General features: G+C 41.4%; 1 protein-coding gene across 1 annotated transcript in view; it reads left to right on the top strand.

The window, feature by feature from the left end:
* The first annotated feature begins 1423 nt into the window (after positions 1-1423).
* LEMD3 (LEM domain containing 3) overlaps positions 1424-16394 on the top strand; it is a 45563-nt gene continuing 30592 nt past the window's right edge. Inside the window, exon 1 of the mRNA XM_027741493.2 lies at positions 1424-2951. Within this exon, the coding sequence (XP_027597294.1) occupies positions 1439-2951 (1513 nt within the window). The 5' untranslated portion in view covers positions 1424-1438. The remainder of the gene's footprint in view (positions 2952-16394) is intronic.

Raw genomic sequence — 16394 nt, 5'->3', positions numbered from 1 at the left:
CATAGCTGCCTCACAGCACCTTAACTCCTGCTCTGCAAATGTTCCTCAGTAACAAAATTAGCAACTTCAGTTTTGATATCAGCAGGGCACATCCACAATATCCTCACTGCAGCAGATTGTGAGGGGGAAGGCAAAGCTGTTTCTGCAGTTGGATCTTGTTTCTGGACCACTTTTGCACATGATGCTGCAAGACCAGTCAGAGTTAGGTCCAAACTGGAACTCAGCCTCCTTTGTTTATGATACGATACACCGTAGCTGAGCCCAGGGTTTCGTTATTCAGGCTGGATAGGTAGAGACAGACAGGTCAAAAGGAGATTTTGAACCCTCCATATGAGGTTCTGTGGCCAAAGGGCCGATCCCGACAGGCCAGTGCACACCAGGAAGACACCTCATTATAAAGGCACAACCATTTTGACAAGACCACATTTCTGTATACAGTTCAACAGTTTCAACTGCAATGTATCTGAATGAATGTATTTTCCAAAAGAAAAGCACGAAATACATCCAGGTAATTACAAACTTAATCATACACAGAATCACATAGAATCAATTAGGTTGAAAAAGACCTCTGCGGCCATCGAGTCCAACCTATGACCAAACACCACCACGTCAATTAGACCACGGCACTAAGGGTCACATCTAGTTTTTCCTTAAACACCTCCAGGGACGGTGACTCCACCACCTCCCTGGGCAGTCCATTCCAATGCCCAATCACTCTTTCTGTGAAGAGATTACTCGAAATGTCCAACCTAAGCCTCCCCCAGAGCAGCTTATATCCTCTCAGATGTATGAGAAGCTGTGTCTCCTCACAGCCGAGATGTCCTGATGGCCGGGACTTCCGACAGAGAAAGGTTCGCTTCCACCAAGCGCATCGGGAAGGGCCCGCCAAAGGTGCACACGCGGCCTCTCCGAAGTTCTTAGGCTGAATTTGAGACCTGGAGATGGCATTAAAAGAGGTTCAGTCTGACGCCGCTCCCTGCAGCGCATCCCCGGACGCTTCGCAGCCGCCGCGGTATATTGTCTGCTCGCAGGCGAGCCTGAGACAGCGCCTTTCCGACCAGCGCTGCCCTCCAGCTCCGACAGTGGTCGCCGCGTCCCGCACCTCCGGGCTCGGCGCCCCCAGCCCCGCCACCTCCCAACCATCGCCGCGAGCGCAGGACACCGGCACGATGCCGGGAGCCGCTCGTTCGAGGTGCCCTCTCCGGTCACCGCGGCGCCACCCCCACCCCGGGACCCCCGCCGCGGAAATGGGGGCGGACAGGGGAATCCACCGCCCCGTCTCCCGCCCGAACGCTGGCGCGGCCCCGCCCCGCTCCCCCCCCGCGGGCGGGCGCCGCGGGGTGACGGGCGGGTCTCGGCCACAGCCGAGTGCGGCGTCAGTTCCGGCGGGGAGCGCGGCGCGTGGGTCGGAAGCGCCGCGGCGGTGGCGGAGCGGAAAATGGCGACGGCCGCGCAGCTCACGGATGAGGAGCTCTTCTCGGAGCTGAGGCGTTTCGGCTTCTCCCCGGGGCCGGTCACCGAGAGCACCCGGCCCGTCTACCTGAAGAAGCTGAAGAAGCTGCGCGAGGATGAGCGGGCCGGGGCCCGCGGCGGCGGCGCCAACAAGACCCGGAACAGCAACAACAATAACACGGGGGCCGGAGCGGCGCCGGGCGGAGGCGGCGGCCGCGGGCGGGCGGCCACGGGAACGCGGCTGGCCGGCGCCGAGCACCCCTTCCTCCCCGGGGCTGCCGCCGGGGGCGGCCGTGGCCGCGCCGCACCCCCCGCCGGCGGTGGCAAAGTGCTGCTGGGTTTCAGCTCGGACGAGTCGGACGCGGAGAGCAGCCCCCGGGGCCAGGCCGGCGGCAGGAGGGAGCGCGCTGCGCCCCTGTTCCGCGGCCTCAGACCCGCCGCCCCCCACGGCGTGAGCAGCAACTCCCCCCCGGAGGAGGCGGCCCGGCGGAAGCCCAGCTCCTGGTGGGGGGCAGCGGCCAGGAGACCGGCGGCGACCCAGGGCGCGAGGGAGCTCGGGGACGGCGAGGAGGAGGGAGGAGAGGAGGAGGACGACGAAGACGAGAAGGAGGAGGAGAGCGAGCAACAGCGGTGGAAGAACCGGACCGTGAACGGGAACCGGCTCCTCTCCTACGGCGGCAGCAGGGACAAGTACTCGGACTCGGAGGAGGAGGAGGAGGCGGCGGGGGCGAGGGCCAAGCAGCAGGGACCGAAGGAGGAGTCTGCTGTTCGCCGGCCCAGACGGAGCCTCAGCAAGTCGCCTGCTCCATTCATAACAAGCAAATGCGCTGCAGCCGGCGCTGGCGTGATGGAGACGGGCCAAGAAAGGGCTGGCGGAGGCTGCGGTGCTGGTGTGCTCGTAACGAATGACAGGGCGGCGGGGGCGGCTGCTGCCGGCAGTCTAGACAGGGGCAGAAACGAGGAGGAGGAGAATGAGGCGGCAGCGGAGGGAAGAGGAGGATGTGAAAATCTGGACTCTAGTCCTCCCAGCCCCAGATACCGCCTATCCAAGAAATCTCCATCAGTATTGTTGCTGCCACCACCGCTCACGGACGTGGACAGCGGTAAAATCACTGACCCCGCAGGCACCATTAGGAAAGCGACCAATAATCATGTTCTCAGCGGTGCTCCTGGTAGCTATAATGTTGAATCCAAGATCTATTCAGCTACTAATAGCCTTCCCCCGAGTGGAACCACCTCCTCCCTTAGACTCAACCACTCCAATCATACGGGTTCAAATCATACCTACCTGAAAAACGCCTACAAGAAGAATCTCTCTGAGCCCGAGGAGGAGCTTCTCCAGCAGTTCAAAAGAGAGGAGGTATCCACCACTGGAGGCTTCAGTGCACATTACCTGTCCATGTTCCTCTTAACTGCTGCATGCTTGTTCTTTCTGATACTGGGATTCACATACCTGAGAATGAGAGGTTCTGGAGTAGCTGAGGATGTGGGAGCCAACAGTAAGTATTAGGTGAAGGGTAAGAGCAGTTTCTGCAACTGGATGTAACAACTGTTAATACGCCTTTGCAATCCCAGACATCCCTTACTGAACAGTTCTGGGCTCCAACTTAGTATAATCTCTCTGTAGAGGATGGTGCACAGAGAAAAATTGTCTTTCCTGAAGTATATAACATTGCAAGCTGGTATAAGCATGCAAGACATTTGAGGATAAATTCAAATCCTGGCATTCCCTGCTGTAATCTGTTAATACCTTGTTTTCTAGCAAGTTTTCTTCTCTAAGCAGTTGTATGGTTTTGTCCAATATAGCGGGTGTATGGTTAATAGAGAATTGACGAGGTGGGCCTTTATGCTAATCTCACAGGAGTAATCATGCACATTTAGATACCTGGGATTCCTGCAGGGCTAAGATTTGATTGTAGTCGTTCGGTAATAAAGTAGGTTATTTTCATTGGTGTGTACTGAGGCTTGAAAAGGATCCTAGGTTAAGATGATGTTACGCAGTACCACAAACTTTGTGAAGTAAATTATTTGACCTATTGTATGTTGTTTTCTAGTAGGCACTTATAAATTCAATTGACAATAATATTTATATGTGAAATACTGTTGTGCTTTAGTTCGAATTTCAGGGCATTCGTTTTTTTTAACCCTGGATTATTTGGGAGCTTCTTTAATATATGAAAGTAACTTCTTGGAATGGATATAGAAACTACCATTTTCTATTACAAAGCATACAAAAATGGAAATGTGCCACCTAAGGGTAGTGATTCATGCTAATTCAATTCTTGGCTGTTCTGAAATGGACAGTGAAGATTCTAACATCAGAAAGAAAAATCATGCCACTGCTGTCTTGTTTTTTCATTGATCCTGATGAAAAATTATGCAAAAAGCTAGTCTCGGGATATAAGAGCATTAGAAGGGTCTTGGCAACTTGAATTTTTCTTGAAATGATCGAGAAAGGCATGTGGGGTGTACACACGTGTGTACATTTCTTTGTGGGCATGTATACAGTGCCTTGTAAGGAGCGATCAGACTGTTCTCTTCGGATATTCTAGATGTTACAGGGCAGAAGTAGCAGTGTGGGCTGCTTTTTTGTTGGCTTTCTTTTTTTTCTATTCCCTTCTGGACGTTATTCATTACATTATGGTAGCAGAATAGTTCTTAATTGCTGTTTTGCAGTCTTTGGAGGGGCGAGTAAAAGATTTGGTGGTTAGGTAGGACAGTTGCAGCAAGGAGTTAAGACACTTGCAATGTTTTAATTGCTATCCACGTGGCTCTTAACTGCTGTTCAGTCTAGTTTTTTGGGAAGGCTGTGAACATACACAGGTAGGCTAAAATTAGATGCAGTATAGTGTGACTGTGGGGACTGCTCATATTTTGTGATTAGCTTCTGGCCATAACTGCTAGAGACATACCTACATTTTGTAATGTACTCGTAAGCTGTATAATTGTACTAACGTATTACATACTTTTTCTGGTATTGAAATATGATGATTTTAATAGGGGAGAATGTCTGTTAGCCTACTGGGGTAAACTTTGTGACTGCCAAAGTCAGTGGTTGAGTTAAAATTGGCCTGTCATCATGACTGATAAAGCTGAATGTCTCAGCAATGCAGATAGCAATAGTACTTAAAGTTCAGTGTTGTTTTTTTTTTTTTTTTATTGGAAGAAAACCTCTTTTTGAATGTGTGAACTTTCCTATAGAACATATGGGATGCCCATGTTGAGTATATTGACCTTAAAAAGTTAACCCAGCTGGAACTGTTGTACAGGGAAAATCGTCATCTTCTGCCCTTTTGCTTAGGTAGGGCTGCCCAGTCAGTGGTCTGATAGCCCAGTGTTGCTTGGTAGTTCAGTTAAGCCAGTTCTCGGCCTGTTCTTATTTGCTGTCTTTTCAGTGGAACTCCTGAAAGTGGATTTCCTGGAGAATTGTTCTGGCAGTGGCACTGGCATTTCATCTGTCCTACTTCCTCACAGCCCCAGGCTTTGCTCTAACATAACAAATGGGAACAGGGGAATAGCGCCCTTTGGAAGAAGCAAACAGCGAGTTTTGTGTCTAGCTCCTTTGATTGAAAGAGGAGCAGGCCACTTCTCTTAAGTAATGTGGGAATGATCAGGAAATTACCTTTCCCATATGTTCAACATGTGCTCACTAAATTCTTTCTTTTCAAATAGGCGTATGGAACAAAAATACTGTAGGTCTGTAGAACAGGCAAGAACAGACAGGACAGGCCATTTAAGACTGATTTTTACTGAAAAGGGAGAGAACCCTGTTTTCTATTAGGTGATTCCTGAGCTTAAATATCATCCAAGTGAGCACTTTGGCTCTTATGGTTATGTGGGTCTATTGTCTGTTTTCTTTATAGAAGCAGAACTGATTCATCCTTTTTTATTAAAAGGAGTGGTGTATCTCAAGAAACCACCTTTTCATTTAAGTGATTGGATACTGAGGTTTTTCTTCTTTTAGATGGTTGTAGGTAAGACTGTTGGATGAGACTGATTTCATTGTGAAAAAAAGAGTTATTTTCAACTCCAAACTATGTCATAAAAAGTTTTAGAATTCAGCAGAGTTGCACTATATCCATCTCCGTAATTATTGTGACAAAACAATAAAGGCAGTTATTTGTATATTTGGATGGTTTCTTATTTTAACTTTGTAGAGAATGATGCACAATGAGCTTAATGTTGGTTTTCTTAATAGTTAATTGCCTAAAATGAAATGCAATTAAAATAAGGTGATAGTACGTTTGTGACATTGAAAAATATTTATCACCAAGTACACTCGTTATCAACACTTAAAATATTTGTCAGGCTGTAATCTAAGAACAAAAGAGGTGTGTGTAATGAGGGGGAGGCTTAAAACTAGGTGTTGGGGTTGAGTTTAGCCAGGTATTATAATGTAAATGAGAAGGGGTGAGCAGAAAACTTCAGAAGGGATTTGTCACTTATATCATGCACAGTGTTCTCTAATAATTTTTTTTTGTTCAGAGCTCTGAAATAGCTATGAAGTGCTTTAGTTTTTACACACGTGGCATAAAATGTTCAAAGACAAATCAGAACTGGGCTAATTTTTCTGTATCTAACCTATAAATGGTCACTAGAAGTAAGGTTTTTATGCATTTTGCTGTCTAAAATATAGATAACTGTCTATTGGGCTTTTCCTGAACCCATTGAAATTGAACTACTCTTTAAGCTTGCATAAAAGACCAACTAATGCATAAGTGCATGCTGTGCACTTGTTGCTCTTGCTATAAAGCAAGTTTTGCTTGCACCTGCCTTCAAAATACCAATGAATTGTATCAACTTCTTGCCAAACCAGCATAGTATTTTGTCAGGAAAATGGTTGACTTTATTTTAGTCTACTTTCTAGAGTTCTTCGAACCCTGAAGAGTGGGATATCTCTTCCAACTTGTGTGGTTTTGTGATATTACTCTGAGCACCTCAAGTGGCTGCTCCTGGGAGTTAATGCTGAAGTTATTTTTCATTAAAAGTTGGATAACTATATCAGATCACTTGATGTTGCTTTCAGATCTGGTTCACCTTTCTGAAGGATGTGGGCATGGTACAGGTGCCGTTTAAGGTTGTAATCTGAAATCGGTTGCATTTAAGTTACTTCTACTGTTTCTGCTCCAGCACTTTGTCTGCGAAGTAGCTGATGTGGCAAAAAAACCCCAAACCAACAAAACCACCACAACAAAAAACTGTTCTTGAAACTTTCAGGTAGGTCTTGTTTAAAATCCTGTGTTCTTATTAGGAGTGGCTTTTTAAAGTGACATCTGTTGCTAGTAATTTTGGTCTTCCTGTGATACTTGTTACAAAACAACTGCTAGGAGGATAAACTTTACTATATTTGCTACAATTTGTGTTTTTGAAGTGTTAATTCAAGGAGATTTGGTAGTTGTGTATATTGCAAGTGGAAGCTTATGCAAATCACAGTTCTAAGAGTTTAATTCAATTCCATTGATGTTCTTTTGTTCTTGACTTCTAAATCTCTTAGGTGTTAAAACTTCTGTGGAATTTTATGCAGGGAATTGAATTGGTAAGAAGTTAACTTGCTGGATAAAGGACAAGATGATGACTGCTATGCTCACAGGCCTGCAAATTACTATTAAAGTGATGTGGTATTTCACAGATAAATCTACTTGTTATAAATCTACTTGCCATCTAAGATCACCTTCTCAGAAGCGTCTATATTCTTGACAGTGTTGGCTTTAATAGAAGAAAGTTAATTTTGCAAAAGAAGTATTTATAGAAGAGGAGATAGCAAAGGGAGGGATTAAAATTAAAAAATTTGCAGAGTTCCTGTGTTGGGTGGATATTAACGTTTCTTGTGGTTGGCAAAGAATACTGTAACTTGTATTTACAATATAACAACTTCTATTGAAATATTAGCATATAGCTGTTTCATTTTCTGTATGTTGCCTTAAACCCTAGGTAGCACATGTTTCTCTTGTCGGTGATATAAAAGAAAATCCTGATGTGTATCTTAAAGACTAATCTCAGTTGTAGCTATCTCAATTCTGTGGTTGGGTGAGATTTGAATCAAGATCAGTAGATTAAAAAAAACCACCTAGGCTGTCTTCATAAGGTAAAACCAGTCAGAATAGTTAAATTTCCCTAGGATTCCTGATAATTTTAAACTCTAGTCTTCCTTATGGTATGTCAGAAATAATTCTTTAAAACGACAAACAAATTTGGCCTTTTATCTAGGAAAGTCCGAGTAGTTATATAGTCCCTTTTATCTAGACTTTTGTCTAGGAAAGTCCTAATTGCTATATAGTGCAAAAGTTTCAGGTCCTTCCTAAAGGATAATAAACAGTCTATTTACCTTTGCAGCAGATCTGTAGTATGAAATATAATATGAAAATTACTCATCAGTGTTTGAAACAAAAATGATGCAAATTCAGAATTCCTGTTTTTAGGGAATTTTGACTCTTTGTTTTAGTTTTGACTCTTTGTTCAGAATATTTATAAATACTTAGCATTCGTACCTTAAATGTGTTGCTGTTTGCAGATGGGCACAAAACATTCCTTATGCCATGATTGCAGATTCTTACTATGAATTTTTTTCAATATTACTATGTTAGGCCATGCTTTTTTGTGAAGTAAGTAACGGGAAATCGGAACTAGAATTACTTGCCTGGGGAGCAGGGATGCAGAAGAGCTCTGACAGGGTCTGTTTTCATTAGGTATCAAAAACTAGTAAAAAATTTGCACTGCATTCCACAGTGCGTAGTTTTCTCAAAAGAAAATTTGGTTTCTGATGTGAGAAAATTAAAGGTGATCTAGAATGTGAAAGCAGATCTTGTTGCAACTTTTCCATTTCAAAAAACATTTCAGACTAGAAATGTGTGGGAAAGCAGAAAGCAAATTTATGTTTCATCTGTTAAGAGCCTCTGCCACTTCTAATACTATTCAAGCACAATGCAGTCTTTCTGTTTAGGACAGATGAATAGAGTGATAGTGAGTGCAGTGGAAAAACTTTAGGAAGAGCCCACAGTACACAAAGACTTAAATTTAGCATTGTAGGAACCCCACTTTGCACTGCTTCATAATCCATAATTATCCCAGTACAAGAGGAGAATCAGGCCTGCAGTCTTCCTATTTCTGGGAAATAATTGTGTTTCTAAAAGTCATGTACATTTGAATCCTTTTGACATCTATGTTTCATCCGAGAGTAGTAGATTGCAAAACTTTGACTCGACTGCTTACCCAGCTAAACTGGCAGAAGTTGTTGAGTTGTACTGAACTGCTGCCTGTCATGCTTCTAGACTTGTGCTTCAGAAATAGTATGAACATGTGAACAGGCCAGAGCTGCTGTTTGAGAAAGTTGTTTGGTCACTTCACTAAAAAGCTTAGGCAAGTAAATTAAGCAAGTACATAAGTTTTTGTTGATGAAAATGCGTTTCCAATGCCATGGAGAGTCATGAAGTCTGTTGTAATCATGAGGCATAGATTCCTTTCACCTTTAAAGTTCTTGTGGATAATTGTATTTTCTGGTAAAACTAGTTGTCTGTTGTGGTGGGGTTGAGGGGAGTAAGTTGACTGGTTAATGGATTGTGAAATCAAGGTATATTAAAAAGAAAAACAGATTTTTTTGGGGGACTCACGTGTTGCTAAGAAGTTCATTAGTACTATCTTTATCATTACTCTTCTTTTCTTGACTCCTACTGTTCCTGCTGGTAGGTCTAGAGTTGTGGGAGAAGGTGGCAATGCCTTTGCTGTGATTATAATAAATGAGGACGTGATGTAACTCTGCCAATGGTCAAAGTAGCTTCTGTCCACTGGTAGTGTTATTGATGGAAAGAAGCGTACTGATGGGTGCAAGGGTAGATTGAAGAGCCACTGCACGTCTTAAAGCTGATCTCATGTAGAAGGCTTGCTCGAGTTTATAATGTCCAGTGTCAAGTCCTACTGTGCTGTACTTCCCACAGTGCTATTTAGTGCTGTTTCTCTATTCTGAGTGTTCACAGTCCACTGTGGAGAGTGAGAGTAGGTGCAAGTTAACCATGAAACAGGCAAACATGGTGTGCTGTTGGGCCCAGCTTGCTGGAGGAGCTGTGCTGTTATGGCTAGCGTTTTGCAGAGATTAATTCTTCTTTTTTGCAGAGGAAATGATCAGAATTTCTGCTTACTGAGAGTCATATCGTAACATTGAGGTATCTTGAATAATGCTGCCCATTTAGTCTTGCTTAAAGTGAACTCCGAGTGACAGACTGAATTGATGCAAAAAATCTGTTTAATGTAGGGAGGAGAAGAGTAGGGGCTTAAAAAGAGAGGTCTAACATTGAATTAAGTGGCGTTAAAACTTACTAAATAGTTACAGAATCACAGAATATTCTGCATTGGAAGGGACCCACAAGGATCATCAAGTCCAGCTCTTAAGTGAATGGCCTGTGTGGGGATCAAACCCATATTAGCAAACCCTTTTTAGCACCATGCTCTAATTAAGATCTGTTGAATTCTAGTGATGCTGTGCTAGATAATTAAGAAATAAGTCTGTTCATAAATGAGAGATTGTAGAACAATTCCTAGGCCAGTTTTTCTTTGTCTCAGAGAAGGCTGTTTACCTAAATAAAAATTGAAAGATGGCTTGTTAGAGAATAATTGTTGTATATACATAGTAAGACTTCCTTCATACTGCCTTTATTCACTTAAGTCCTAATACAGGGTCACATCCCCTTAACCTTTTATTTATTGAAAAATAGAAGAAACTTTTATACTCGAAGTGTCTTGGGTAAATGCAGCAGCAACCTGTCCTTGCTGGGCATCAACTGAACAAAACTTTATTACAGGAGGACTGCTGGGGTGAGGTGGATAAATGTAGTGTTGTTCCTGACTAGATTTTAAGGCTACATCTAGATCTTAATTTTACTTTTGTCTGTAGAAAAGCATGTCTTTGACAGTCAGTTAAGTCCCTGAATTTGAGAAGCCTCAGACTGTCCTTTGATTTCATAGCTATTTTTGTAAGGTTTAGAGTATTTTCAATAGGCTGTGTGTCAAAGCCACTCTGCCTAACAATATGTCCCCTCAATTCTCAACCATCTCGCTATGTGGTTGTACAATAAAACATTCCACAGCACTTGATTCAGCAGAACGTATCCTAGTGTCTGTTCAGCATCATCAACCTGCACAGCATAAGCCCTTAACTATCCCCTATCTTGCAACTTCATCAAACAAATTTTTTTCTGAATATGTAGATGTTGGCCATAGAGAACAGAATTCTAGCTGTAGAACTAATCCAAAACCTGTCAGTAGATACTGAGCGATGGAGCATTTACTGGGAATGACGGGTTTCATATATCAAAAGGTAAATGTGTGAATTTTTTTTTTTTGTTGGTGGTGGTGGTTTTATTTTTTGGTTTTTTTTTGGTTGGTTTTTTTTTGTCTTGTGTTACCTGAAACTGCACTTGGTTTTGGTGTGAGGTAGTTCAGTGTTTGTTGTTGCTTTTTTTTGTTGGTTGTTTTTTTTTTTTTTTTTTTTTTTTTAATTCCCAGGATATTTTCTGGGAAATGGTAAAACATTATAATGAGAATTTCTGTTTGTGTCTCACTATATCTGAAAGTTTAGTGTGCTTTTTGTTCTTTTTCAGATGTCATGCCTTAGACAACCAAAGAGGATTTTGTTGAGTGACAGATTGGGTGGGACATGTGTGGCAAACGCCTGAGAGGCCTCTTTCACAGGCTGTGGAAGTCCACAGTCAAACCTAATTATGGGGAAAGGCCAGTCTGGCAGTCTTGCTTGTACTGTTTCTCATTCTTGCAAATTCCTTGGAAATACTTTACTGTTACTTTGTAAATATGAAAAAATGATTTATGAAATTCCTTGGTGGTATCTTGAAAAGGAGAGTATATCTGGTTCATTGTAATCTGTTCCTGTTTTGGTGTGCACCCAAGAAAGTTTCTGGAGGAGAGAGACATAGTGAATTTCAAAGAAAAAGCTAGTTGATTTTGTTGGTTGGTGTTTTTTTTTTTTTTTTTTTTTTTTTTTTTTGTTTTGTTTTGTTTTGTTTTGTTTTGTTTTTGTTTTTTTTTAGGGGTGTGGTGGGGTTGTCAAAGGAATTTTATGCTGTCCTGGCGAGACTTTGCCTAGCTGAGAAAAAGAGGGCAGAGATGCAGATTTCCTTCTGGAGAAGGAACTAGTATCATCACTTATTTTTGGGTTTTGTTTCTCTTATCTGTAAGTATGGGAAGTACTTATGCTTCTACATCAGCTTATGTAAAAGCAGATGTGGATAAAGGTGTTTGTAAATCACTAGGGGAAATAGGGAATCTGAGCTATGTTGGGTACTTTGTATCTTACATATAATAACAGATGAATGTTAATTTTGATATAAACTCAGAAAAAAATAAAATAGAGTGTTGAGAACACCTAAAAGAGCCATACTGCTGTACTGTCTGTACAGTGTCCCTTGAGCCTAAGGGTTTTTCATTTCACTTTGAAAAAAAGAAATACTAATCTTTTGAGTACTCCTGAGGGCTCGTTCTTTCAGAATGGGCAGGTGTATATGCACAGTCCAATTTGATGATCCTAGGGATGTATTATGATCAGTACCTGTTAAGTTTGACTTCCATCAAAGGTGGTACTCCCTGCAGAAATGCTACAGACTATTTTTTAGGTTGTTTACATTGAGCACAGATGTGTCTCTGTACTTTGGAATTGTACAATGCAGTGACTAATGTATTTTTTTATTTATAATTTTAAATACTGTGGTTTTTCTCTTGACCTTCAGCTAAAGGTGATGCTTATTGAATTAACAAAAAAAATGTGCAGATTGAGTGCAAATGCACATGAAGAAGCAGGGTGAGGAAACAACGAGATGTAAAATCCAGACTTTTTTTTTCTACTATATAGGATGTGTGGTATTAAAGGCATTCTTTTGGGAGAGCAATCTGGAGGGAAATCACATGAAAGTAGCAGCCCTGGGAAGGAGCTGTCCTGGTGATTTGAGGACCAGAGGCCAGGTGGTGTCTTCCTATCCCTTCTGTAAAGGGAACGAATTAGCATGGGATATCCTTTGCCATTCAGGAGATGGGAATGTACTGAGCTGCTTTCCCAAGCCTTGACATCAGACTAGTATCTATATGGCCATCTTCCTTAAGCATGAGATACATGGTTTGAGGAAAGAGAGTTAGGATCTTATGTAAACTTTTATAGTTTAAGCACTGAGCTTTTTACTACTACAGCTTACATACTATGGAGCTCTCATGTGCCAATGTCGTGTTAAGGTTTTATTGTCCCTAGTGTTTGAGATCTTGGTAAGAGTCACTTGTGCTTCCTTTCTGTCCTCTTTTTTGATGTTTCCGTTTGGCAGATGAGTTTCTTGCCAAGCAAGGTTCTTTCTGCTCTCTAGATCCACCTGGCTCAAAAGTGCACATACTACTGCTAGTACACCTTAGTCCACCAACTGATGATGTAACCTTTTAACTAATAGGTATAACCTGTTAAATAAACAGTTATGATAGCAACATTGCAAGTCTTAGTTCAAACAGATTCTTCAGCTGAGTAAAGAACAATGGTGTGTTAGTCCAGTTGTTCCCTTCAGATAATAATTTTTATTTGAGCCAGTTAGATTATGCTATCAGACAAATGCAGCTATTATGCTGGACAGCCTGGAAGATTTGCCAACTCTAAAGAGTCTTAGTCCAGTGGAGTAAAAGTGGAAGTTACTGAATATTGCCTGCTGTTATGCGTCTCCAGTCAAGTGGTATATGTTGTGAATTACTGCTGAGCTCATCCTGATTTTGAGTTCTGCAAACTCTTGCAATTTGAGGCGGGCAGTTATGCTGCTTCTCTTTAGCTAATATGGGTAATTCTGGTAAACTAACTGCTGATTCTTCAGTGAAAGCTCATCTTTGTCATCTTCTAATCACAAAACTTTTCAAATTTCTATGTTTTTAATCACTAATACAAGTACTAGAATGAAACTAATGTTTTTATTATAGTGAAACTGAATAATCTGATGAGAAGCTTTCCCAAAACTCTTATCTCTTCTTAAATAAGGACCGAATTGGCATGACCTAAAATAGTGAAGACTTATTTTCAGGGCTGATAGAAAATGTGTCTGAACTGTATATCACAAGTATGATTGTTGTAATTCTTTTAGAGGAGGGTTTTGTCAAAAAAAGTGATTACGAAATAGTTGGTTGTATTGTCAATCCTTATATTGCCTATTCAGAAACAGAATGAATTCAGATTCAGAAAAAAGTATCAATAGAAGTTCTTTAAGCTGAGCCAGCTGAAAAACTGAGTAGATGTTAAGGAAAGATTCAGCTGCAGAGTTCACTAATCGTTGTGACATATTGTGCTGCTCTCATTTAGAAATAGAAAGACCTTTTCCAAAGCACACAAAGATGACCTGTAATAAAGGAATTGCTCAGCCGAACGTATGATTTGGTGTCTTAAAATCAAAGCACAGAGATTTAGCCTAGTGATTCAAAGTGGTTTCTACCTGAACTAGCGCAATCTGGAGATGGAGGTCATGCAAAACTGCTTGTCTGTTTTGAGTGTTGAGTAATTGCAGAGAGGAAAATAAAGGCAAGATTGTTTTGTTTAAACAGTTTGAAAGATGGAACTCTGGAATAACATTTCCTGTAGTAACTTATTTGTTTGGGTGTTCTGGCATTTTAGGGTTGAGAACTTTAAGAGACAATGTTTTAGAATTGTCCTTGACACACAGTATGTCACTGGGTGGAGTCAGTCCTTTACCCCAGATTTAGAAAAAAAGTTACAGATCTGTTAGTTGATGTTGAAAGTACTTGGGTTGTAAAATTATTGAGAACTTGTTTTTTCAAGGTCATGTAGAACAAGGCTGGGCTAAAGACCCATTTCTGATTGCAGCACCTCCAATACTGTTTCTTCCTCTGTTAGCAGTATATTATCCAGCTAATGTATTTGTTTTAAGAAGAAAACAATCTAATGGAAAGCATTAGGTTATCCACTTACTGAACACACCTTTACAAGTCAAATTTTGGAAAAATTACTTCTTCTGTTTTGGGGTTGGTCTGCTTATGGCATGGTGGATGGGGAAGAGAAAAGTACTTTTCAGGGAGGAACATTCTTGCTTCTGCAGAAGTTGCTAGCTTGGAAGTGTGTGTTGTAGTGCACAGTCTGAATCCTTGGATGAATGGTATCTGACGCTTAGTATCATCACACTGAGAAACTAAGTGCTTACGGGTTAATTAGGATCATTTTTGTTTCTGCAGCTGTGGCTTTACAGCTCCTTAAAGTTGCATCGAGAAGTTGCTTTTCTGTTTATTAAATCAAATTATCTGTACATTCAGAAATACATTATGGCATTATTATGGTTCTGTTAAAAATGTCAAAAATGTTGGAGGGGACATATAGCTGCAAAAAGCTTCAGAAGTTCTTTCATAATGAGGAATAGGACTCATGGGAAGAGTGAGGAAAGTGGGAAAGACTGAGGAATGAAGTAAAGGCATGAATATTGTGGAGAGGCTAAATGGAGTGATTATCTTATTTTGATACAAAGATACATGTTTCTGAATTTAACAAGTGGCATGTTCAAAGGAAGCAGAAACAGGTTTTTCACACGTGTATTTAAGTGGTGGAACTCTTTATGACCTTAATGTTGAAGCTAAGAGCTTTATGTGGTTCATGTGGGACTAGACAAATTGGTAGGGAAAAATACACTGGAGTCGATACTTCAGGGAGGAAAAAAACCTAGCCACTTCTGTCTGTCTCTGGAAGCTTCTGAGGTGCAAATTTTTTTTTGACAGGAAGACTATTCTCTGTCAGCATATACTTTCTATTGTTATGTTCTGACATTCATTTTTGCCATTGTTCTGTTTATTTCCCCCTTCCAGTTAGGAACAGGTGTCTCTGAAAAGAGTAAAACTTATTGCTACTGCTGGAGGCAGGATTCCGGGCTAGTTAAATTCTTGATTTGTCTTGATGTAACTGTTCCTTCACACTGAGGTTTTGGTGTTGTCTGTTGAAGTGTATTGAATACAGAAACTGCAGGAATGGTAACACTATTCAGGGCAAGGTGCCACAGTATCTAAGAGATAGCTGTAGTGGAAGGATTAGCTACTTTTTGGCATCCTAATTTGGTGACCAGAGTGTAACTGAATCACTTATCGCTTATGTCCTAAGCAATGGTATTTTTATTTGTGCATATCTTCTTTCTAGGAATGACTGCCTATGGAGCTATATCAGTCTTTGGAACTTGTATCATTAAGAGTTTATGAAAGTTGACTTATGTGCTCATGAATGTCTGCAATTAGGCTGTAACTTCATGTCCGTTATACCGTGCTTTGAAAAAGAGGAGAAATTCCACTTTGTGCTCCCTGTCTATCTTACTGAAGAAAATGAACCCTTCTAAGTACTGTGTCTATCTGCAATTATTATCAATGTATTAGGGAGGAAAATGAGAGATGGTGGTGCTGAGCGGTTTTATTTTTAAAGATAGTGGCTGCAGAATTCTAGTGCACATTAACTTTGTATGTTGACACTCTTGTTCCTAACATTGAGCTTCTCTGTGAGATGGCTTGGTATGTGCATTTCTGTTGACAGCTTTGGCTGGAATGCTTTGGAGCTGTGTGGTGACCTTTAGCTTTGTATTGGTTACTTTTTGTTTTTTGAGACTGACCAATTCTGCTGCTCTTAAAAATTCGAGTAATCTGTAAGTCATAATTTACAGCTTGTCCCAACAGCAAGATGTGTAAATTAGTTACTTCTGAGGTTCATTAGTAGTCTTTTCCATCAACCTGGGACAGTATTTGTGTGCTGCTTTGATTTCTTTCACAGGCTTTTTGGTAATCTTGTTGCCTTGTTCTCGATTAACTAGCATTTAAATAAAAAAACTTCTTAAAAATTGGATTTAAATAGTGTACCTCTTCCTGTTCTGAAATCCAGTTTCATGTGAAGATGCCATCCCATGATGTGCTTACTTTTTGTTTCCTTCGATGTCTGGCCAAAGAAT

The sequence above is a fragment of the Pipra filicauda genome, unplaced genomic scaffold (genome assembly GCF_003945595.2).
Source record: "Pipra filicauda isolate LSUMZ 115617 unplaced genomic scaffold, ASM394559v2 scaffold93_size3172892_pilon, whole genome shotgun sequence".
Taxonomy (NCBI): Eukaryota; Metazoa; Chordata; class Aves; order Passeriformes; family Pipridae; genus Pipra; species Pipra filicauda.
The sequence above is the reverse complement of the archived record's forward strand: the minus strand, read 5'-3'. Positions and strand labels throughout refer to the sequence as shown.